The sequence below is a fragment of the Semicossyphus pulcher genome, unplaced genomic scaffold (assembly GCF_022749685.1).
Source record: "Semicossyphus pulcher isolate SPU_LCO1_2020_fin unplaced genomic scaffold, fSemPul1.0.p SCAF_21, whole genome shotgun sequence".
Taxonomy (NCBI): domain Eukaryota; kingdom Metazoa; phylum Chordata; class Actinopteri; order Labriformes; family Labridae; genus Semicossyphus; species Semicossyphus pulcher.
In genome coordinates this window covers 8,352,504-8,377,092 of record NW_027211695.1, presented here as the reverse complement: position 1 = coordinate 8,377,092, position 24,589 = coordinate 8,352,504, and the positions used below count along the sequence as shown (strand labels likewise).

General features: G+C 42.7%; 1 protein-coding gene across 1 annotated transcript in view; it reads left to right on the top strand.

Annotated features, from left to right (window-relative positions):
• LOC138600986 (collagen alpha-1(XXV) chain) overlaps window positions 1-24,589 on the top strand; it is a 164,108-nt gene that overhangs the window by 101,708 nt on the left and 37,811 nt on the right. The window contains exons 5-11 of the mRNA XM_069672550.1: window positions 4,065-4,091; window positions 6,634-6,660; window positions 11,692-11,763; window positions 12,416-12,532; window positions 14,652-14,687; window positions 21,931-21,957; window positions 23,421-23,465. Of these exons, the coding sequence (XP_069528651.1) occupies window positions 4,065-4,091; window positions 6,634-6,660; window positions 11,692-11,763; window positions 12,416-12,532; window positions 14,652-14,687; window positions 21,931-21,957; window positions 23,421-23,465 (351 nt within the window). The remainder of the gene's footprint in view (window positions 1-4,064; window positions 4,092-6,633; window positions 6,661-11,691; window positions 11,764-12,415; window positions 12,533-14,651; window positions 14,688-21,930; window positions 21,958-23,420; window positions 23,466-24,589) is intronic.

Here is a 24,589-nt window from a genome sequence, read left to right as displayed (position 1 = left end):
AAAACTATGTTATAATAGCAAGCATCTGAAAGTATTAGAGATTAGTTTCAGTTAAAAACCGAAATATTGTCATTAAGTTTCTGTTGACCTTCGTTGACCTTTACGTTTGAATGAGGCGTGATTACGATTCCACCAACCGATAACAGCAAATACTGTAAGTCAAATGGCCGCGATTCCACCATTTACACCCAGCGTTGGCGTCCTCAGCTGGTGTTAAGCACCCACATCAGTTGTCAATTTTCAGCTGCTCCGTAACAATGCTGCACTAGCTAACGCTTACAGAGCTATCATTAAGCATTACATTTATAGCTTTGATAACACACAAGCTAAAGTTGCATAACGTGTATGCTTACTGCTGTGTTTGGTGTGGTTGGCGAGGCATTTAGTAACTGTCTATTGTAAGCCCTGCATAGTGTTAAGCGTCGACTCAGACCTACAGTTAAAGCCTCCAGCACACTGCTTGTCAGTTGCACCGGAGATGTCAATCAAGATGTGATCGCCACGGCCACACAGTCTTGGGAAATGATACAAACAACAAAATTATCTATTTTAAAACTAGGTAGTTATAAACGATTGTCGTCACTAAGATTTTTATGGATGCTTAATCAGACTCAATCTGATCTCAATGGGACTTCCCGGTAAAATAAAGGTAAAGTTAAAAAGTAGCAAGAAGTGATGGATAAGGGCCTGTGTCCACTTGCAGCGTTTTTTGTGCTTGCAGCGCCCACAGCCTGAATTTCAGAGCGCTTCTCACCAGCGCTTATTGTTGCTAACTTACAAAAGTTGTCTGGCGGCACATCCGCCTTCCTTGGTAGTGAGCGTTAAGTCTGTTTTAAGTCACTCTGTGTGCTTAATATTTGCTTTTATTCGCGGAAATTTAACAAAGAAGAACTATGGAAATTAATCGTGTCCTGGCGTTAGCAGCAGCTCTACACCTGGAAATTGTACCCTCGGAAAAACGCATGGATTAGCTTCTCCTACATTGTTGTTGACAAAGTTTAATAACGGAAGTCCCGCCCCTTCTCGATTTTGATTAGTCGGTGAGTAAGAAGTGACACCGACACAACTGAGAGCGACAAAAACAGCTGATGCTGAGCGCTGAAAACACTGAACTGCTTTGGTTTTCCATTAGTGGACACAGGTTTGATTAGTTAGCTCAAAGTTAGGATAAACTGTTCTGATAGTTATGTAATAGTTCTGAATACATTATAAAGTTGCTAGCTAAAAGTAATGCTTAATCAGAGTCATTACCTGAACATAACAGATAATCAGTTTTAGCTATTGTTAGCTTATTAGCTGAAAGATAAAGATAAGCAGTTACAATATTGGGCTAAATGGATGAACTGCCTTGAGGAAGTTGCACATGACATCTAACATGTGGTTAAACATGAAAAACATTGGGAACCACTGACCGCTGACATTCCCTCACAAAGTTCAATAATGATTTGATCAACTTTCCCTGTGTTGCTGCACTTACCCTGAAACAATCTGTACTTATTGAAAATGCTGAACCATATAAAGGAGAGTTTTCATTTCTTTCCACAAACTTATGGTGCCCAATCGTTCAGCTCAATAATGTGTTGTGCCAACTATTTGTGTTTGTCAGTGCCAGATATAATACCCTAAGCAGGCTTGGGCAAAAGCTGCAGCAGGGTGTATTTATGCGTTTCTTTGTTGCAGCCATTCATATGTTTGCAGTAACAGCTTGTCAATAGCTACGTATTGTCCAAAGGCAATTTTCTTTCTTAACAAAAAGCCTGCTTTTCTGTAGCTGCCTTCCATTTTCAGGAACATGCTGGAAACTTATTAAGCCCCTCTGGAATGCCTCTGCATCATTATAAAAGGCCGTGTTGATTCCAATATGGTGCGGCTGTTATTGGCCCCCGGGGAACCGCAATCGGAAACATTGTTTTCATAATGGTGCATTTTGTGTTTACAAGTGTGTTGTGGCTTTTTTCTATGGGAAGTCAAGAAAGCAGCAGGTCCAAGAGGCGTGTGTATGAAAACTGCATTTCCCATCAGCTTTTGTCAGGGCTTGTTGGAGCAAAAATAAAGAATAAATGGGATGAAACACCATCGGGCCGAGTACAGATCCAGTCAGGACCGCATGCACGACTCTATGTAAATCTACTGATAGTTAACTGAGCATCAAAAATAATATCTATAGGCGCTGAGCGGGCTGAAATTCACTTCCCCCGAGGTAGTGTGGTGGAAACTGGCAGAGGAAAACTGCTGGACTACCTCTGAAGCATTTCAGATTTAGACTGTGCTCTGTGTGCCAGAGCCGTGGAAGCCTGCTATTCTAGGTCACCGGTCCATAGCCTCACATGGACAGCCTCCAAACACACGTCTTATACTAATGTCCTCAATCTATGGATTAGTGTCAGCGTACCTTTCTCTCTGTGTCAGACATCTTTGGATACAAATCACGTTTGACCAGCCTGGAAAGGTACCCACTGCAGAGGCTGAGCTATTACTACAGTTGTATCAGTGACAGCTGAACAAAGTGTTCTTTTTTACCGGAGGGTAAACAAGACTTTTCTTGGCAGTTGCAAAATCAATGACAAAGTCAGACAAGAGGCACAATTTCCCAAACTTGTGAAGTAGAAGATTAAGATGTCTGCACAAATATGAAGTTGTTTTAAAGGAGTGATTCGCCCCTGGAAAAAAGCCACTGTCAGTCAAAGCTGGCGTTCTCTGTAGTTGATAGAAGCAGTAATTTTTTTAATTGGCGCCATAGCTGTGGAGAAAGTCGTACAAACAGCTTGTGATTTCGCCCATTCTACATTCCTACAACACCCAGTGTGCATTGCGCCCCTCCCTTTGAAAGGAACGGCCCAGCGAAAGACGCTGGACTGAAATGCTACCGTTTCGCTGCAGGCATTGAGTCAGAGCGGTGCAGAATCCGAAATACGACGAGAATATACCGGTGGATCTTCTAAAGAATCTTCAGGTCTACATTTCAAACCTGACGATTTTGAACAAGACATGACATTGGAGGCGTGCGTCCTAGACTGAGGATGTGTAGTTTAGTGAGCTCCCTGGCCTCCGCTAGATGACGTGTTTAAGTAGTCTGGCGGAGGTTTTCCAGGGCCCATTGGAGACGCAGATAGCGTCCTCCAAAGGCACAGAGTGAAATTGCATTTTTTTCTGACCATGATGGCATTAGCCCCCCTAGTAGCATGAAAGGACTGGTGAACTGGCCCTTTAAGAAGCTGAAAAAGTACTTTGATCTGACTTATACTGTATATTTGACGGATAGTTCATCATATGAAATACAGATTAGTAGCCTTGTTGCTAAGCGGGTGGTCAGTTAGTCACTCTTCTGACACTGATCTAATACTGATTTTTTCCAAAGATAGTTTTCCCGAAAGTGCAACCTCACAGGAAGAATAAGAGTCCAGCGAACCGGGCTCCATCCTTCATCTTGAATGATAAAAACAGTGCTCATTAGCCTGCAGCTTACGGATGCACACCTCATTGTCAAATCCTCTAATGCAGCCGTGATCTTCCACAGAGCCCACCCAGGAGCCCCCGCCTGCTGACTGACTGAAGTTGGATGCAAAAATTGCTACACAAAAACTGCTGTGTAAAAAAGAAAGGAAAAAAAAAAAAAAGAGGTGTTCCTCTTGTTCAGGGCACATTTTTACGTGGTGCTTGCCAACACTCGGCTGGAGATTGCTGGATGTGTTCCTCTGTGTAAACATGGACTTGATTTGGGCCTGTTTTTGGTTTTAATTGTATGTTTGTATAAGCCCCGCTGTCTACAATGCATAAAGCATCGGTTCCCACTCTGACAGGGGCATTTTAATCAAAAAGCACACAATGTTAGTTTGTTAATCTTTTATTCTAACCTCCTCTAAGTTCACCATGTTTAAGCCTTGTTAAGCAGCTGTTTATTGGCTAACGTGATCGATTTAACAGTTATAGAGCATTGATCTTTATTTTAAATGTGTCACGGCATTAGAAGGACTCAAAATAACTGACTTGGACCATAGTTTGTCATGTTCTTCCTCTTCATGTCTTGTCCAAAAGTTAAAAAATATTTTGTCTTCTTTTTTCAGGGCCCTCCCGGTACAAAGGGTGAAAAGGTGAGTCATTTTACATTTTGTGTCATACATCTATTTAGCTGCTTTTGACATGCTTCTCCACTGAACTTTCACATATTTTCATACATATAGCGATTGGGTTTTTTTGAATCGACACACACAACGTTTCTGTGAACAACAATCAACTCATTCTCAGTGTCTTAAAGGGTCGACAACTCTGTGCTAGCTAGCCAAACCACAGGTGACATGGAGCTAAAAACTGGGGACGAAGTGATTAGGTGAAAGCGCTACAGGAGGAGATCTTGGCTGAATTTTGTGCAACAGCTCTTACTATGTGTGAAGAAATTGATATATTTACATCAACTTTATAAAGCGCACCGGGAGAGAAGCACACATTAATTAACAATTATTCACACAGTTCGATTTAAAATGGTTATCTCGAAGATCTCAGTTTCGTTCTCTTGGCGGAACCTGTGGCGATAAACAGTTATTGTGAGAGCACGCTTCCCAGATATCCAGACAGTGTTGCATGTGTGACGTCCACGGTTACATTCAAAATTGGGTTGGGCCTGGGCCCTACTGGTCCTACCGGTTCCGCGGCTCATGTCTTTTTTGATATACTGTTCTTCCCCTTTCCATCTTTCATTTTACTTTGGTAAATATGCTAATTTGCCTTCTTACCAAGAGCTAGTAAAAGAAAAATCTGTCCCACTCCCATATCTGTATGCTAATCTAGAGCCAGCAGACAGTTAGCTTAGCTTAGCTCAGCATACACCTGGTTCCATCGGAAGGTAAGTTGATCCATCTATCAAGCTTGCCTCTGTTTCCAGTAATCGGCTGTTGGCTACAGATTTATATCTACTGTAAAGAGAGGTATAAATCTTGTAATAATGTTCTTAGTAAGAAGGCAAATATGCTTTTTTCCAATGTGTCAATCTATCCCTTTGAGAAAGGTGAAGCTCTGTCATACATTCTGGAGGTCAGGACAGTCATATAAATCTGTCCTTTTGCTCTGTTCACTAAATATGTCCATAAACAGAGTCATTTGGCATTCGCAGGAATAATTTAGCATTCAAGTCATCCTGACCTTAAGTCTCTCAGTCTGAATATTTAAATTCTCTCGTCGTTCACAAATCCACAGCACAGTGCATTAATGACTGAAAGCCAGAGTGAGAGCTGGAGCCCTTAAATGCCTCGCTGAGCATTCCTCCATAAAACAGCAGTGGAGCATGCAAAAGAACCACACTGTCTGTTTATAAGTCTGCAGGACTCAGGGACAAATGTGTGCCCGGGCCTTTGCTTTGCAAGAATAAAAACCCAAAATCCCTAAACTCACACAAAAGTTGATAAAGCCCCTGAACGCTGGGCAAGATCTTTTCCTGTTTTATAGACCGGTGATGAATAGATTAAGTGTTTATTCCTATTTTGTGAGCTGTCAGGATTATAGTGCTGTGAAATGAAGTAGCATGAGAGTGCTAACCAGAGGTGAAGTCAAACACGGAGACGCAGTTGTCATCTGCATCACGTCGCACTCTCTGGAAACTGATGACTTCTTGTAATGTGGGGCGTGGGATGACGTTGGTTGCAGTCGCTGACCGACGCCATGAATCATCAGTGTGATTTCTCATTTGTTGCCCCTTGAAGAAGAAATTAGAAGCCATTAGGGTGACTTATAAAACGCGAAATAGATGATTGACGAGCATATGTAATGACAATCGTGATTAACAGAGCCCTGCTGATTGGATGCGTGTTCATACCTCTCATGTGAACTTCCTCAACTGCAGTTTAATTAAATGAAAAACAACCACGGGGCCTTTCCTCCCACCCAAGACGAAGGCAGCGTGCATCAGTGTGGCCATTCACAAGTGTTTTCCCATTAAATCCACTTTTGGAACGACTGCCCAATGAAAAATTACAAAAATTCCAAGAGCTGTTTTATTTGAAATTGCCTTGGCGAGTTTGTTTGAGCGAAATTCCCATCCATGTGTGATAAGTTGTTGGGCTCACTTTACTTCTGTGGCTAACTTGTAACCAAGCCAACGGGAGATCAGCCTGCGTCAAATGGGATGGCTTAAGCGGACGGATTAATGGTATAAGTCAGTGTCCAACATTCAGTCGTCCATGAGTTGGTTCAAACAAAAGTCTACTCTACAAAAGTCTTCTACACGCAGGTTGATTGGAAACCCAACATCTTCTTGTTCAGGAATCCGCTCCGTCCACAGAGATCCCCCCCAAAAAAGGCAGAACGCCAAAGATCTCTGGGGCATAAAATCTGGCCTTGCATTGCACTTCAGCCCCCCCTCACCAAACCACCCAAACCTCACACCACCGCTCTCTTTCTTTCCCCTTCTCTCAAACCCAATTCATGTCAGTCCATGTTATCGTAAGTGATTTCTACCATCAACCACAACAAATAGTTGAGGGTTCCTGAATTATTTTCCTTTATCAATGTGTTCTGCATTATACCTCACTTATTTCGGTGAGTCTGCGCTTATTATTAAGCCTCTACTTGCGTCTGTGTGTGTGTAAAGTGTGTGTTCGACCTTTAAATTTCAACACAAATTCTTTCTCTTGCCTTCCGCAGGGGGATCAAGGCGACCAGGGACCACGGGTATGCGGTTTACTCCAACTTCTTCTTGTGATTAGCTGATGAATGTGACTGTGTGTGTCCCCCCCCGGCAGAATTGTGGGCGAAAAAGGTTTGGGATGCATGAAATTCCTGGGATAGTGTTCTTCCCATCTGGCCAAATACAACAAACATTTCAGCGCTGCTTATTTCAACATCGAGAATGGGCAGGCTAACGTGAAGGATACCTCGGAAGTTGGGAGTACTTTTAGAGGACCTTAACCTCTAGCCCTCAAAATGCAAATGAGAACAAGCTTGTGCAGAAGACATGCGCTCAATCTCAGCTGTAATCAAAAGCCAACTAGCTCTGTAGCTATAATTACTCCTGATTCACTTCAGTCCTCGATGTGACATGCCGTATTCAAGGCTTTAATCATTTCCAGCTCCGTAGTTTGACATTTCTATAAAGTGCTGCTTCTAAATGATGATGATGTGAGTGCTTTTCCGTGCTCGACAGACTCTGAAATGAATGACTCTATCTCTACCTAGCAGCCAGCGCGCCCTCATTTTTCACAAATAATGGTTAAGAAATGAGTCCTCCTTGAAAAACAGACTGCTTGTTTAAAGTAGATTGCATTAACTGGGGGAACATGTGCACACGTGGAGACTTAATTCTCACTTCCTCTCTATCTGATGTTGTCAGGAGATCATATGGAGGCAAAGTGCCTGTAATTGGTTTTCATGAGGGCAGAGAGCACAAAGAGGTTAGAGAACAAGGACACAGGAACAAAACAACGCAGAGGTTTGTCTTGTCACCAGAAAAAACCCGACATCTCTCAAGTGGATCTGATTCCGATTCAAGCCTTGGCGCCCGGCCAGACGTTTGTAGTTTGCCAATTAACATGGTCAGCTCTGCTGCGGGCACGTCAAAGCACCACATTTCTTATGATTTAGAAGTCAATACAAACGACCTTCCATGAGAAATTGGATTAGTGGTCTAAAAGTGATCCGTCTAACGTTACACACGGGCGCTGCTCAAATGACAGCCAAGTTCGCGGAGATTGTGGATCTCTTGAGTGGTTTCAAACTTCCACAAGATCTTTGTGATACCTTTAGTTAATTTTTAATGATATAAAAAGTGTTGGATTGCAAACAGGCTGAAAGAAAATCTCTTTTTGGAGCTGAGTGGAATAAATATCATCCTTTAGAGGGACTTTCTTTGGTTTTGCCCATAATTCATACCCTTTTGACCCAGGAAATGGAGTCATCTGTCTCAGTTCAATGATTTACGCTCTGGAAACAGCAGCGCGGCTGACAGACTTGTAGCAGAGAACCAGCCAGGCCCGATTTGTCTTGCAGAGTGAATAAATAAACTGTCCAACTCAAGATAGCATTTCATTAACTTCCAATTACAGCACAATTGTCCCCGAACAGGTACAAATGAACACAGTCACGTATGACGGACTACAGGGAATGAAAGCAGGCGAGGTCACTGGCAAATCATATTACCTGCCCATTGACTTTGCACATTAGATTAGCAGGTAAAGGTAGGGGAACAATATAAAGAGATTTCCTTAACAAATAAAGGTTTAACAGGACAAGTGCTGCCTGGCCTTGACCTTTTTTACATGGCTGGGAATGAATTTAATTTCACGCCGTGTTTATTGTGTGCACGAGGCTGTGCGTAAACAACAAAGCATGTCAAGAACATGTCCTGATCACATCAAACCTAAACACATTTAAATTTAGACTCGTTTAAAGGACAGACTGTTTGTGTTCATGTGGATGTCAGCCTTTGTGGCTTGAGACGGTGTGAGAATTGCCACATGGCCGGCAGAATGTCCTCACCCACACACTTCCTCTGCCTGCTCCCCACATGTCAGGGTCAGCCATTTGTCGGCCCCAAAGGTCAAAGGCCACATCCAAACTCCAAAGGTTACCCAAGCAACAAATAATAAATTGCCCAGTTTGGACAAACAAACATGTGGCCACCGTTCCAGCTCCACTGTTGGGATATAATTAACAAGGGTTAGTGGTTAAATCATCACCATGGAAGGTGTGTGGTCTCCATGATAGATGGCACCAACCACAGGTGTCAAGCAGAGTTTGGTGTATTCTTGGGTCAGTTAGAGGAAAAATTCCTGATATTTCACCAGAAATCTGCCCTTATTTGTCCAGTGCTTTGTTTCTCACATCTTGGGATTTAACCAATTTTCAATGTTCTTCCAAAACAAACAGGCTGGGATTATGTAATTTCCAGGATTTGACTTTTCATGAACAAAGAAATGTTTTGCATTCTGCTGTTTGAAATCAGAAACCTTCAAATGACTTTCAGTTGAGATAAATTTGATGCATCAGCTTGTTGCCAAATCTGAGGCCTCAAATGAATGTATTATTCCTCTCTTAAATGTATTAAAACCATCTGTGCGCGGGGTCGGTTATCCGCTCCACATATAGATATTCAGAAAATGCCGCAGCCTGCATTTGCTCGGGATGTTTTGTGCGTTTGGTGTGGTCGAAGAGATGCTGTTTCTGGCCAGCGTCCCTTGACGGCTGTTGCTGATTGTCCTCATATCTGGCTTTTTTGTTTACTACAGTTGCAGTCGTCTTGCTGCAGGCGGTACAGAGCAATAGAGCTCCTCACCAAATAACCAACATCCGTTTTTCGAAGGAGAAAAGCAAAACAAAGCAATCTGTGAATGGTTTGGATTCTCTGTCAACCACGATGTCATTATCATTCTCACAGACAGACATCAGCGCAGAGGCAGTTTTTTTTTTTTTTTTTACAAATTTCAAAACACACATTGGTCAGCGAGGTTGTCAGCATGCTGTCCACCTGGCCTCGGTTTCCCTCCCCAGAAAGAACCCAGAGACCATCCCATGTGCCAGCCTGCACGCTGCGTTTTAACTCCTGGACTCTTTGTGTTGTCCATAATCCAGTCCTTGTTTTCCCATTTTGTGCTCAACATTGTTTGAGGTCGTAAATAACTCAAGAAACATTTGTGCTTCCATCCCAGTCGCACACAGCATGGCCATTGTCTGCAGTGTAAGAGTATCCACTGCTGTGTTCAGCACTGCAGGGCTGAATTAAATCTGCCTGCCTTTAAAGCCAAATTCTTAATGAGCCATGCTTTTTGAATTATCTTTGGAAAACCAGTGGGATGGCACCAAAGCACTGTTTGTATAGGCCAGATTTTATCTTAGGCTTCAATATAGAAGGAGATTGATTACAGGATGTGTTTATGATAGTGTGCCAGTCTATGGGGATCATTTTTACCAGTTTCTTCAGGTCTGTTGGACGACCAATGTGGTACAACCTTTGCATTGTCTTCTACAAATGTAGCATTAAAGCACAATCCCCCAAACTGATGATTCACGATAGTCAGTTATATGCGTTTAACTTCAAAAGCCATGTTCAGCCGACTTTATGTCACTGCTATTTGGATTCACATAAAAGTAAGCATCCAGCTATAAACCCGTGTCTCCTTCAACAAGGAGAAAACCCAACGCTTTGTTCTCTTATTCAGTTTTCATGAGTACATCACATCTGTCATGACGATTGTTGACGAGGGAATTGGAAACCATTTGATTGAATTTCCAGCGAACGTCGCAATCCCTTGATGTCCCCAACAACTCCACGAACAACAAAGCTCCTCAATTTCCAGGCCCGTTATAGCTCAAAGTCTCTTCCACGATAATCTCAACAAATGTTCTGTCTGTATATTGGGAAGAAAACAACAGGAAATGGTCACTTAGCTTTGACATTGTAGCGTAAGCTCTGCACAGGACAGTCCTTGTGCCATTGTACACACTGTTGGATGGCTGAGAGTAAACTTGGACGTGTTTTAAGTAACATTTTGGTCTTGTTTAGGTCTGAATTTAAATGTCTGGTCCTCAAAAGTAATTGTTTGACATTTAAATTGATGTTGGACTCATATTATAAGCTACATGTACGACTATTTAGAAGTAGGATGCTTATCTTCTTCCTCCTTTAACTGTGTTTTGTTCACCCAGTGTTTGAATGTCACGTGTGTGTTGTGCCATGTTCTGCTGTTTGTCCCTTTAGGGATTGCCTGGTCTCCCTACGCTGGCTGCTTTGCACAGCAATCAGATCCTGACTGTCAAGGTTTGTCGGTGGTGATGCCGCCTTAGCTGCTCCGTCCGACCCCTCGGCAGCACACACTGGGAGTAAATGAATCACTGTCGGCTGGTCTTTTCTCAAAGCTTGATGATAGACCAGGCCCAGGAAAAACCCCATCCAATTAATCACAACCAGTCAATCGTCCTCACTGCAGCGACTTCCCTGGAGATTTGGGTTGCACGCTACATGCCAGGTTTCCCCATTGAAAGCAAAGGTGGCATTTACGGCCCAGTAATATGTAGCCGCCTGGAACAAGAATCTGCATCCTGAAACCAAGCCATGGTCTGGCTGGTGTCCATTGATGCTAAAATAAATGGAAGGAACTCCAAGAGGAATACTCAATGACGAACCAAAGTGGCAAAATGTTTTTGTAACGCTCATGCCCATGGTTCACCACAAATCCTTAAATACCCCAATCTGGCCGCAAGGATTGTATCAGCGATGGATGAAGCCACTTAATACCAATGGACACCAGCAGAATAATGCATGCATTGAAAGAAGCAAGGCTAGAAATCAACCTCAACTCAGAAGGTCAACCACGCTGGTTTCGGTGTGTGCAGCTCCCGGGGTCTGACTTAGCAGCAGGCGCGATGATGATGACAGCACTTAAACAGAGGAGGAGAAATTCCCATTTTTCTGGGGACTGTGAGCGTGCTGTGGCGCCCTCGCACCCATGAGGTGGTAATTACAGTACCTGGCTCCTTAAAAAAAAGCCAGACTTCCGGATAAAACCACCTCCGAGCTGGAAAAGTGTGGATTTCTCCCCCCGTCTGTGGAGGCGCTGGATCGGGGTTCATGAACACAGGCCTTTCTAACAAACTCTGTTTCTTTTTGCATTTGCCTTCCTCCTCCTCCTTCTTCTTCTGGGACCTCATCCTTCTTCAACCTTCTCTCACCTCTGACCTACGACCTCTTGACCTCACACACCTGCTCAGATGGTCTTCCCTAAGATCAATCATGGCTTTCTTTCCGCTGACCAGCAGCTCATAAAGCGGCGGCTCATTAAGGTAGTGGCTATGTCCTCTCTCGTCTCTCTGCCAAGTCTCACCAAATCACTTCTCTCCTGGCATCCTGCAGTTTGCATGCGAGCCTTCAGACAGACCTGTCACAAGTACTCTTTCACTCTTTTTGTTATTGTTAAGGGGAAATATGGAAATTCCAAAAAACAAGCTTTTATAAAAGTAAAATGAATTATTGTCCTGGCACTTCTTAAAGCACTTTCCCTGCAAGTTAGATTGCTTAGTATTTTCTTAGACTTGATGTAATCCAGTACAATAATGGACCACACATTTTCTGTATATTTTTCCTGATTATTGTAGCTTCACAAATGTGACTTTTTACGTTCGGTGCCTAATGCACAAACTCTGTTCAACTCATTAGGTCCATTTCGGATTGCATGCATTTTAGGGGATTACTATTTCAGCTATAAATCAGGCACATTACAGCTCCATCTTCATTCCTGTATGCTACGTTAGCTTTAGCCATAAGACCTTAAATGCAAACTCTCCTCCATGTTATTGATGGAGGCAGCCCATAGCCACCCAGGAGATCATACCACTACTCTCTCTTCATTATCATGTAACTGCAGTGGCTCCAGACTCAATGGATCCAACAATATCACACAGCAGTGATGTTAACATGTATTTTTTTGCCACACAGGGAGATCAAGGGCAAGCAGGACCACCTGGGCCTCCTGGGCCGCCGGGTCCTCCTGGGCCGAGGGGGCCTCCAGGGGACACTGGGAAAGATGGACCCAGAGGCGTACCCGGTCTACCAGTGAGTATGGGTTTCTAACTTCCATATTAGGTAATTCAAAGCTTAATCCAAAAGGCAACTGGACTTGGTGGAAGTTCTTGAAGATGTTTCACCTCTCCGAAAGGCTTCTTCAGTTCTGAGTAGTTCTGAACTAAAGTCCAGTTGCCTTTTGGATTAAGCTTTGAATTACCATGACCTGGATGACTGAGAACCTTCACAGATATGAGGTAGTTTGAGTGAAGCTTGTGTAGGCAGCTTTGGAGAAACCAGCAAGTGTTAGCTAGATTTTCAAAGTATCCATCAGGCCTCCCTCCAAAGCCACGCTCCCAAAACATAGCTCCAAAATAGAGCTTTGGAGAGAGGAGTCCAGAGAATCGTCGTCATCGCTGATCTTACCCAACTAACTTTCTCTGCCATTCTTGTACAACTTGTTAGCTAGCATTAGTTTGTGGAATACTCCATTAGAGGTAGATAAGAGGACAGTCCAGTATACCATCCAATTATTTCATTCAGGAAGCCACAGATACAGATTTTTTTCCCTTCCTTTCATTTAAAGGGGTGGCATCATGCTAGTTTCAAGTTTCATATTTCACTCTGTGGTACCTGTGGAGTAGCTTAGCATAATTTACAGTTTTAAAAAGTCCGCATTTTTCGCAAATTGGTGCTCTGTGCAGGCCCTCATACAGCCTCTGCCTGAAACGACTCTGTCAGCTGTGTCCCTTTAAGAAACCCCGCCCCTACAAGTCCGCTTTTTTTCTGATTGGCCAGCTCTCCAACGCCTGCTTTGTGACGTCACAATGTGCAGCGTGTGAAAAAAACTGTCTGAAATCCTGGCGTTCAAAGCCTGGGGATTACTCCAACATACTTTTACCTACAGATTTAAAACTTCACCCACGTTTAGTATGAACATCAAACATTGTAAAATTATATCTGTCTTAAAATGTGAAATAGCATAATACCCCCTCTTTAAAGTCTAACTTTTATAACAATTATGCTCGTACAATAAATTGCCTACCCTAGCTTTAAGCTCTAAGATTTTCTCTTTTCTGTCAGTTATTTAAATACCATTGGATTACTAAAAATGTGTGATTTTTTTCTTTAAAGAGTACAGCATTGTTTCCATTAAGAATAAAACAATTCAGCTGCTATTGTACTTGTACCTAATCTGACTTTAACTCGGTGCCAGGAGGGTTTATACCAATGAAAAGCTTTCTAATGAAAACTATGCGTTGCAGTTCATTGCCCTGATGTCTTAAGCTTAACATGAATATACTCCTAAGGGAATTCTTCACTGTATGGATTTATGTTTACTCTGTTGTTTTTCATTATAACGTAAGACTTTCCATGTCTATAAGCCTGTCACTGGCATCACACTGAATTTATGTGAACTCTGCCTGTGAGAGAAAGAAGAAACAGAAAAGGCCTGTCAATTATGTTCAGCCATAAAACCTTCCGAGAGCTCCAGCTGATCTTTATTGTCTTGGCAGGGTTCACAGTGGGAGTGTAAAAAATATTGAGTGTTGTTTATCTTCTTCCTTCCAACTTTTTGATTATTATTGTTTTCAGATCTTCCAGTTGCAGTTTCTATAGTTGTTGTGCTTTTCCAAGATATTAAACCTCTCTTGCTGGAGTGCTTTATTCCTCTGATGATTTATTTCCCCTGCTGTGCATCACTCAGAAGGAGCGTGGCAAAATGATCCTGTAAATGCCACAAAGAGGCAGAAATGGAATAATGTTCAGGCACGGCTTTGGCATAGAAATCTGGACATGGAAAATGTCTCTTTTCTACCCCGAGAGCTACAGGGACATTTAAGAGCCAGGCCTTAACTGAAAGCAGAGGCTAGAACAAGGTTATTGGACAGAGACAGTGAAGGGTACAGGTGCCACAGCGTGATAAAGGCCTCACTGCCAACTTGGTACACGAGCAGGACAATGCAGAGCTGTACTTGGCAACCTGAGGCCTATGCACCATATTGGAGGATGGAGAATTCAACCTTAACGTGGAAAAACTGAAATACCTGAAAATTGGACTTGAATGCTGTTTTATGATCATTTTAAAACTCCATGCATGTTCTCAACTTTACTGGGAAAACTTGGCCCACTGCGCCACCATTAACTGGCTGTTTTGTGTTCACTATAGGGGGATCCAGGGGAGCCCGGAGACACAGGACCCATGGTAAGACCAAAGCTTTCCCTATGGAATCACATTTTGATCATGTCTGTAGCTGAGCTCCGATGCTAAGTTAGCAACTTAGCATCAAGGATTTCTTAATGTCTATTTACAGATTCTACATTTCTATGTAGAGCGAGGACTGACCAATCACGTATCAGCAGGCTTCGGTGTATGCAGGAAAAACAGTCCACGTTGAGAGCAAAAGCAGGCGGAACGTAATGCGCCGTAATGACATCCCGGCTCCCATCAGCTTCATCTGACGATGATTTAGCTTCTTATTAATCTCTATAAACAGACATCTGCATGCTAACAGCTAACAATCTGTTCTAGATCTAAAATTCATCTTGAGATAAATTTGCCTGACGCAGTGTCAGGAAAGCCATTCAGTAATTGTATTTCCCGACTTCCTCGAATGCATCAGAAAAAACGTTTTCTCTTCCTCTCAACAACAAATCTGCATCATGATGTTGTTATTTTAGCAAACTTAAGACCCGTTAATTACAGTAAATCAGAAGAAAAACAATTTCTTTTTTGGGTTCATACCGCTGAAGCAAGCCAAAGTGCAGCCTCTGTCTAACTTCATCACAAACAGATGAACGGATCTCCTCCGGGGATTTAATGAACTATGAAATGACAGCATTTATTTTGCTGACATATTTGGAGGGGTGAAATTCGCTTCACTTTTGATCTGAACACATCGTCACTTCTCAAGTTGCTAACTGGACTGTAAACAATGCAGCGCACGGAAACAAAAGTCTTGACTGAAAGTCTTTTATTGCTAACCGCTCACTTTACGCCCGACATGTTCACCGTTGTCCCCAGAGGCTATATTGTCGTCAGTCTATAGCCGATGGGTTTTAAGATTAAGGACTTCTTAAATTAGAAAAAATTACAAAGTACAAATATTCATTTTTTTTACTAAGAGTAGGACAAGAAGATCAATACCACTTCATATCTATTGAATAAATATGAAGTTACAACTTGCAGCGTTAGCCAAGCTAAGCATGAGCACAAAGGCCCTTAGAGCAATGACAAAACTTCTGGAGCTCACTGCAGATAGCCAAGAGATAGTCCCGTACATAACTACATATGTGTTTTTATACTCGTTTTTTGTCCCAAAAAACAAGTAAGCTATCACGTGTTGATTAGTGAGCTATTGAGGAGCGAGTAGGTGGATTTTGTTACCTTAGACTCTACCTTAGACAGAACCAGGCTAGCTGTTTCCAGTCTTTATGCTAAGCTAAGCTAACTAGTGTTAATTAGTGAGCTATTGAGGTGCGAGTATGTGGATTTTGTTAGCTTTAGACAGAACCAGCTGTTTCCAGTCTTTATGCTAAGCCAAGCTCACTAGTGTTAATTAGTGAGCTATTGAGGAGCGAGTTGGTGGATTTTGTTACCTTAGACTCTACCTTAGACAGAACCAGGCTAGCTGTTTCTAGTCTTTATGCTAAGCTAAGCTAGCTAGTGTTAATAAGTGAGCTTCTGAAATGCAAGTAGGTGGATTTTGTTACCTTTAGACAGAACCAGGCTAGCTGTCTCCAGTCTTTATGCTAAGCTAAGCTCACTTGTGTTAATTATTGAGCTATTGAGGTGCAAGTATGTGGATTTTGTTACCTTTAGACAGAACCAGGCTAGCTGTTTCCAGTCTTTATGCTAAGCTAAGCTAACTCCTGTTAGAGTTAGCTTAATATATGCCATACAGACATGCAAATGGTATAGATCTCATCAAATTAGCCTTTTTCTCCTCTTTGCCATGATTATTTCTTGCAAAAAGAATCCAAAGATTTAACTATGTCATGCTAAGGTATCAGCCTTTACACAACACTTGCCTTCTCTACAACAATAATGTTGCAATAAAAGTGATTTAATTTGGTAAAAAAAAATAAAAATAACATGTCTTAGAATTTTCTTTTTCTAGTTTGTTAACCAACCAGCTCTGACCTTTTCAAAATTTGCTCTATAACAGATTTTGTTCATTTAAATCTTGTTTTTTTTATTTATTAAGGAAGCAGGGAAATCTGCTAGCATGCTGGGTACTTCAACTTAAAATGTTTTTTAAAAGTACATTTAATTTACGAGTGTTCATAAGGGGGTTTATGAGCACGACGGTTAATATTAATGGCACATTTTACGATACCCTGCAAAAACGTTTGTTTTCACTTGCAGAAGCCCTCGTACGGTAGGTACGAGCTGTTCCAGTAACCGGCAACTGGATACCGTTTGTGGTGTTCAGCAAATAAAGCATTTGATTAAAGTTTCCCCATAAAAGCTGCGCTGAATAGGTCAAGCCAAATTCCACAGAGAGCAAGGATGGAAAACGTGACATGCAAAAACAATCGGTGATGTCAGATTTTCACAAGTGCAGGGGAGAGAGTAAGTGAAGCTGACAGAGGAGGTGCTATCAAGCGCTTTCATCTCTGGTTCCATCGCCTCGAACCTTTCCCGCTGTGTGGAAAAAGTTGGTGGAATCGAAAAGAAACGGACAAAGAAAATAAAAGATTGGGTGGCGAGAAAGATGCTGAAATTTCTAATAATTTCAAGGTCACTAAACACACCATCCTCTGTCAAATTAACTGCTCTCTGTCTGCTTTTATGTAAATGAAGTCGCCAGTTTTATTGGCTTTAATTATATGTTTTACCCATCATCCCCCCTCGTGCTCAGCGCCGTGTAAGCAGCAAAGTTCTGCTTGTGTCAGAAGTATAAAGTAGACTTCCCAGTAGTCCCAGGTGTGCTGCCATAAGTCTCCGGTGCTTATACAACCCCTCATGGCAGCAGCTGGAGTATTTCTACTAAAGATGAATGTGGAAGCCCGTTCAGAACGAGGCCTGAATGAAAAATAAGCGCTGCTACCTGTAATTCTGGAGACAGGGAATACTATTTCACGAATGCGAACGCAGCATGACACTAATGTACTTTTAACAAGGACTAATGTCATCATTTGGAAATCAATCCCTCAGGAAAGCAGCGTGATGTCCTGGAGGTTGTAAAAAGATGTGACATGAGCGCTCGAACACAGAATTTCAGAGCTACTGTTTTGCTACACTTTGAAGAGAAAAAGCAAAGATACAATGATGGATTAGAGAGAAAGGCTGCAATAAATGATCACTTGGAAACACACAGGAACACACCCTTGATTGGCTGTTAAAAATCAATTAGAATTAGACTTGTATAAGCAGCTAGACTGATAGGCTCCAGCTTGTGCTACATGCTGAACGGATTGTCTTTGATTGGCACTTTTAGATCCGCACAAATCAACCTGAGCAAGGGATTTCGAGGTCGCCTCCTTAACCAACTTTTGCTTCTTTTATGGCTCTTTCGGAGCTAGCGCCCACTTGACACAGCTCAGCGTTTTTTTGTTGTAGATGCTATTGTTAAGGAGGCAGAAGTAGATTCCAGAGTTTTCCAACAGTCTTCCAGGACATGTGGAGCTGGTTAGAAGGATTAAGCTCTTGTGGAGCAACAAGCAGAGGAGGGGCCGGGGGGAGGTGGGAAGAAGAGGAGGAAATATTTTCAGGACTCAATTCAAAATCATCAGTGCCATAAGGTCTCTCTGGGGTAAATTAAGCGGGTTCTCGTCTCTCTTAAGGTGGCTTGCAGCCGCGCACACAGTTTTCATTTGGGGCTTGGTTTTGCTTCAAAAAGACGACATTTGGAAAAGCAGGGCTGTATTGTGTGCGGTGCTCCAACCATGACTGAAAAAAACCTCCATCTGCTTTCTGGTGTTATTTCCAATTATGCTGCAGAAGTTCGCTGCTCCCTTTTTACATCCCATTCATTCAATAACTACCCACAATGCACCAGTGACTCACCTAAGACATTCAGGCACGCGTGTAGGGATCTAATTGGTTAAAAATGCTGTGTAAAAAAGGACATAGCTGGAATATTCTGGTGTCCTTGAGTTTCCTTTGAATGTGAAGCCAACATGAGGAGCGAAGATGGGAGTAAATATCTGAGGACAAATCTGTCTGTTCTTAAAGGAATATTCCCTTTGTTTTAAAGCCTGGGTCTTTTTATCATAGTCTGAGGCAGTGTAGCTTCGGACAGGGCTGCTATCAGGAATGTAGAGATACCGAGGTCATATGGAAAGTAGATCCGGGGTTAAATCTTTCAGTGTCTCCAATTTGCGCATTTACTGCCGTTCTCTGTTTCATCATTGTGTTTTGGACTGTTGGCCAGACGTCTTAATAGCCAAACAGGTTATTTAAAAAATAGTTCAATATTCAGTATGCAATAATCATTATTTGCAGCGCTATTCTTTTTTTGTTCAGAGGCCCTGACTAGTTTAATTTAAGTAAATGTAAACTGTAAATGGAAATCTAGATTCCCCCAGAAGAACCACAAGCCACAAAACTCTTCCGTAAATCTTCTTTTGGAGAATACTAAATCCTTTTTGGAGACAGAAGACAGTTCAGATTCAGGTTGCGTGGGGGCTGGAGCCGATCCCAGCTGTCATTGGGCGAGAGGCGGGGTGACACCCTGGACTGATCGCCAGTCAATCACAGGGCTGACACATAAAGACGGACGACCTTTCACGCTCACACCTACGGGTAATTATAGAGACATCCATTAACCTAACGAGCATGTCTTTGGACTGTGGGAGGAAGCCGGAGTACCCGGGACATAACCACAGGGTCCTCAATGACCTTTGCTAGTACAGTCAGCATATTACGGTACTAAACACTGTCACAGCCACAGATTTAACAGTTGAATCCTCAGCCAAGCCATTGAATTCAGTGACTTGAAAGTATGAAAGAAGGTGAAGATTTAAATTGTAGGTTGATTGGGAGGCCACACATTCCTACCTTTGTTGTGTTTACAGTAGCAGTAGATTGAAAAGGTCTTACAAAGTGTTTTAAAGGGGGGGTGGGGCTTCATATTTCACTCTGTTATACCTGTGGAGTAGCTTAGCATAATTTATAGTTAAAAAAACAAAATTTGTCTCATGCTGGTGCTCTGTGCAGGCCCTCATACAGCCTCTGCCTGAAACGACTCAGTCAGCTCTGTCCCTTTAAGAAACCCCGCCCCTGCAAGCCACTTTCTTCTGATTGGCTAGTCACAAAGTGCGGCGTGTGTGAAACCCGGCGTTCACAGCAGCCCTGCAGACTGAGCTGAGAAGCCCGGGGATTACTCCAACATACTTTCACCTACAGATCTGAAACTTCACCCACGTTTAGTCTGGACATCCAACATTGTAACATTATATATATGTCTTAAAATGAAAAACAGCACAATACGCCCTCTTTAAATAAAGCACACATGTCTATGATATCACAATAATGTAGGTTACCTTGTTATGCTAACCTATAGCTAAGACAATAAGACCCAGATTGTGGAAAAAAAATACTTTCCCCTTAAAGCTGAAAATACTTTAATTTAATATAAACATCAGCTTTATATTGCAAAGCTTTTTCAATGATCCTATAAGTGAAACAGAAGCTCCAACATGTAGCGTCTCTTGGCTTTGATCAGCCCAAATATTTATCTTGTAAATGCAGAAGTATGTTGAAGTGGCTGAGGGTCCAACTGCAGACTGAGTGTGGGAATTCATTGTTTGTTTTTGAGACATGAATGAAAGCAGGCGAACATTCAGCTCTTTGTGTTTGTGCTCGGATGACTTCAATGGACGTCCTGTTACTATTGAACATTTGTGGAGTCTTGTGGAGTTAAATGAGGCAGCTAAGGTGTGCTATCACTGTGAATAGTTTAAGCCGGAATAATCCTCTTTAAATGAAGTGTTCCTTATTTTAATTTTCAAGCAATTTCAGGCACAGAAAATGGGGAAGAAAGAGACGGGACCAAGGCTTCCTCTTGACTTTGTGAAAACTCTCCCTTTCAGCCAGTAGCTCCTGAGTGCTCTCAGATGTAGCCAAGCTAATTAGCGCTGGGGCGAGTGGCACATGCTCTCACATACCTAGTGGGTCATAAAGATGTTTACCAAACCCTACTGAGGACGGCTAACAAAGGCTTTTAAAGGCAAGCGGGAGGAAAAGCTTTTGCCCGGTTGGCGGGGATAATGAAAGTTGTTCATTGAGGTTTTTGTTATAAGTGCAGATGGAATGCACTATAAACGAGCTGCGACTGTGTGGGGCATTTCTGTAAATGTGAGAACTCGCTGCTGCGGGGATTTTAACAGGCTCATTTTGCAAATGGAAAAGTTTGGAGGCTGTGTTAGTTGGTGATTGCCTCGTTTCAACAAAAGCTAAACCAAATACGGAAAGATGGAGTTGATTCTCTGAAAATTGGTCTTTATTCTAGTTCTTTCAGCTCAGCCAAGCATCTGTTGGTGCTTTGGCCACAAGGAAACGTTGGCAATCACAAAAAATACACTTCTGAACAAACATTTAAACTGACAGTGAAACAACCTGAATCCAGCCACAGGAAAAAAAAAAAGCTTTTACACTCATCAGGGGACCAACACCATCTTAGTTTCCGCCAATTATACTGCATCAACATGATTAAAGCGAGGAAAGTTGCTGTTTCAGAGGCCTTGTGGGGCGTAAGAGCCGTCTCACCTCGACCCGACAGAGACTGATGAGCCAAATAGCACCGTTTACCGTAGATCTTGAGCCAGACAGTGAGAAAAATGTTGGCAAACGCGAGGTGTCGTCGCAGCCAAGCGTAAAGGCGTTGATGAAGTGCTGCGTGTATGACAATATTTCAGCGCCTCATGGAGCCATCGTGGAAGGGACTGAGTCTCAGCCTGGTTTCCCGTTTTAGTCACAAAGCAAACGTGCTGTTTCAGGCGGATTCTGGCGGAGGAGGATGAGGATCCAACATGGCCTCCAGTTTCACCAGAAGGTTGAAATAGGCACCCTCCTCCCAGACAGATCTATCACTGACTTAAATCCCAGTTAGAGATGTGGCGCCTTTTTCCCCCTGCCCTAACTTATAAGCTTTGTCACGCTCTCCAACTACTGGCCCATTTTGGTAATGAACCCATCCATGTGTTGGAAAAGATTGTACAAACCGAATAAAGAAAGAGATCAACATAAAACATCAAACTATAAAAGTTATTCACGGCCCCATTAGAGAATCTCATCGACAAGCAGGAACAGCTGATTTTCATTCTCTGTCGGCGACTAAAACAAGGGATTGATTGTGATTCACTTCGGCCCTGAGGGTGTTTCCTCACTGTGTGAAATCCCACCACGAGCCCTGCCAGTGTCTCTGCTCTAAAAATGGTTTTATGTCATCTGACGTGGACTCTTTTTTGTTCTTTTCCCTCCACTCTCTTCTCATTCACAGGGGCCGGAGGGGCCGGAGGGGCCGAAGGTACGTCCAGAAATTGATTTCTTGCTCCAATGACATTCCTTACTTTTCTTTTAGGTGAAATAAAATTGGATTCCCTGACTTAGTTATCTACCGAATGACATCAAAAGCTGCTTCTGTTGTTACCTCAGTCTTCACTTTCTATTATAAAGCAAAATTGGATTTCTTTAGCAGTACAGTAATGTTTTGGTTTGATAGTAACCGAGCACAAGAGGCAGAAACGGCTGCGGAAAAAAAAAGAAAGCATGCTGGGTGTTGAATATGTTTACTCGGAGATTAGCGCTACAGGGCCACAGCCAGGGCGAGTAAACACACAAGAGGAGAGCTAAGGCTCAAACAACACGAGGCGGGGAAGAGAGAGTGACAGAGAACAGAGAACCTGGAGCGCAGCGCTTCGCTGCGAGCAGGCCGCGGCTCTCTGCCGGCGCTGATGTGGGGAACAGATGTCTGCCATATCCAGCCATCAGGTAGCTGCCAGTGTTTGTTCAGTGTAACCCAATCAGACACTTCCTGTCTGCGCTGTCATCTGTCGGCGAGGCCTCCCGGCGGAGGGGGGTGTGCGCGGAGGGGTCAATGATGACACACCGCCGTGTTAATGACTCATAAGCCAGGCCTCGAGGCTGCTCAATTAGATCTACCGCTGGTGTAGAGCTGTGTCTAGCAGAGAGGCTACGTCAACACTTATTCTAGTTTCATCACCTTGGTGATTGATGTGGTGTCATTACAGGAGGAAAAGTAGAGTGTGAATCATACACTTGAAGTTATCTAAGTTTCTCCTCCTGCGGCTTTATCTGAGCTTTTATTTTGGAAACCAAATTGATCTAAAAATCACATTATTTTTTAAAGCCTCTCATACATCTCTGAATGTGACCATGGTAACAGTAAGTCATTTTTATTACAAAGAAGCACAAATAGCCAACACAAGCAAACCACCGTGTGAGAGAGTGGGAGTTCATTAAAACACGCTCGGTGCAACCTCAGAGTGTAAATCATCCAAAGAGAACATGCAAACATACGAGCTACACTTTCTGCCTTTCTGTCTTTAACTTTCTCTGCTCTCCGTTTGAAACTCAACACAATTATTCCCGCTCGCAGCGTTGCCCTCTGCCTGTATCCTCCAGAACTTGGCAGATCTGAAAATATGACATGCAATATTTATTCTGGCCTGGTTTTGTAGGATCAGCACACACACACCCGCACACACACACACACTGGGTGTATGTGCTGAAGTGTGGATTGGAACAATACACAGGCCTGCTCAGGGCGCTTCTGTAGGCTGTTCAATTAAACGCCTGTTTGGATGCTAGTTTTGTTTATGACTGTTTTCTTACTGACTTTATCTTTAGGATGGTTTGTTAGAATTTTGACAACCACAGTGTTTGATGCTTTCAGTTTCTCTGCAAACAAATTACTGTGTAAACTGAAGCATGAAATGACATCTAAAGGGCTTTGTGTTTATCTCTCAGGGTTCACTCGGGCTTCCTGGCGTCCCAGGTGTTGACGGACTAAAGGTGAGGATATTCATATCAAGACATATGACACTACAACAGCACCTAATACAGATTTAGCTGTTATTGTTTTACTCTTTATTAAGAAAGACTTTCTTTTTGTAACAGCCTATTTATAACAAAGACTGTAAATATAGATCGACGACGCGTCTCCATCTGCTCTCATTGTACGAAATTGATGCCAAAACAGCCACCATGACGGGTGCTGCCCTCTTGTTATGTTGACATCATTTGGAGCCAGAGTTGCGCAGTAGAGATCAGTGGATGGAGCCGCCGTAGCCACTTCTGCTAACCACAACACACACTTAACTTACCGAAAAAAAGCAGCATCCCGCACGTCGGTGTATTTAACAGCAGAATAGCTTCTTGTGTTGGTCTGAAGCAGACGTTCACAGATATGTAAACTTCAATGACTGTAGTGATTGTTTTAGTTACGTCTCCTCTCGCCGTTTCTCCTCTGCTCTGCTAATCCGGAACAGATCGGCTGCAGGAGCCGGATTTGTCAACAGAGCTGTCAATCATCCTTTTTACAGCATCAAATAACTTATTAAAAATAAGCTTGTCACCAAGTTTGAGAAAAATGAATGTGGCATGTATTTTGATTTTATATTTTGACTCATGTCCCATCTGTTAACATGGAGGAGGCGGGCTTTATGACCTATACTGCAGCCAGTCAGCAGGGGGCGTTCGAAATGTTTTGGCTTCACTTTTAGGGAGCTGTCATGTCGTCCATCTTTTTATACAGTCTAACAGCTAACTGACCCATCTCTAATCCCACCCGCCTTGGTTACTGTTGCTCCGCCTGTCAAGCTTTCGCACCAGCATGTAAATATTATGGCCTTTTTAACTATAACAGTGAGACATGTTCTGAAGGGAAATAATAGCACAATTCTGAAAGAAAAATAGTTCCCAAATATCAGAGAGAAGTGGACAGGAAGGACGACAACACGCATTTAAAAGCTACATCCAGAATATCATTTGTTAGCAGAGTGTTGAGAATGAAGACGACGCAAAAGCGTCAGGCAGCCAACGTCTTGACAATTCATGTTAAGGACAGTCACATACAGGAACAACAATGTTCTATTGTCTTATTTTCAGCTAATGTTTAGTTATGACTCTCTATATCT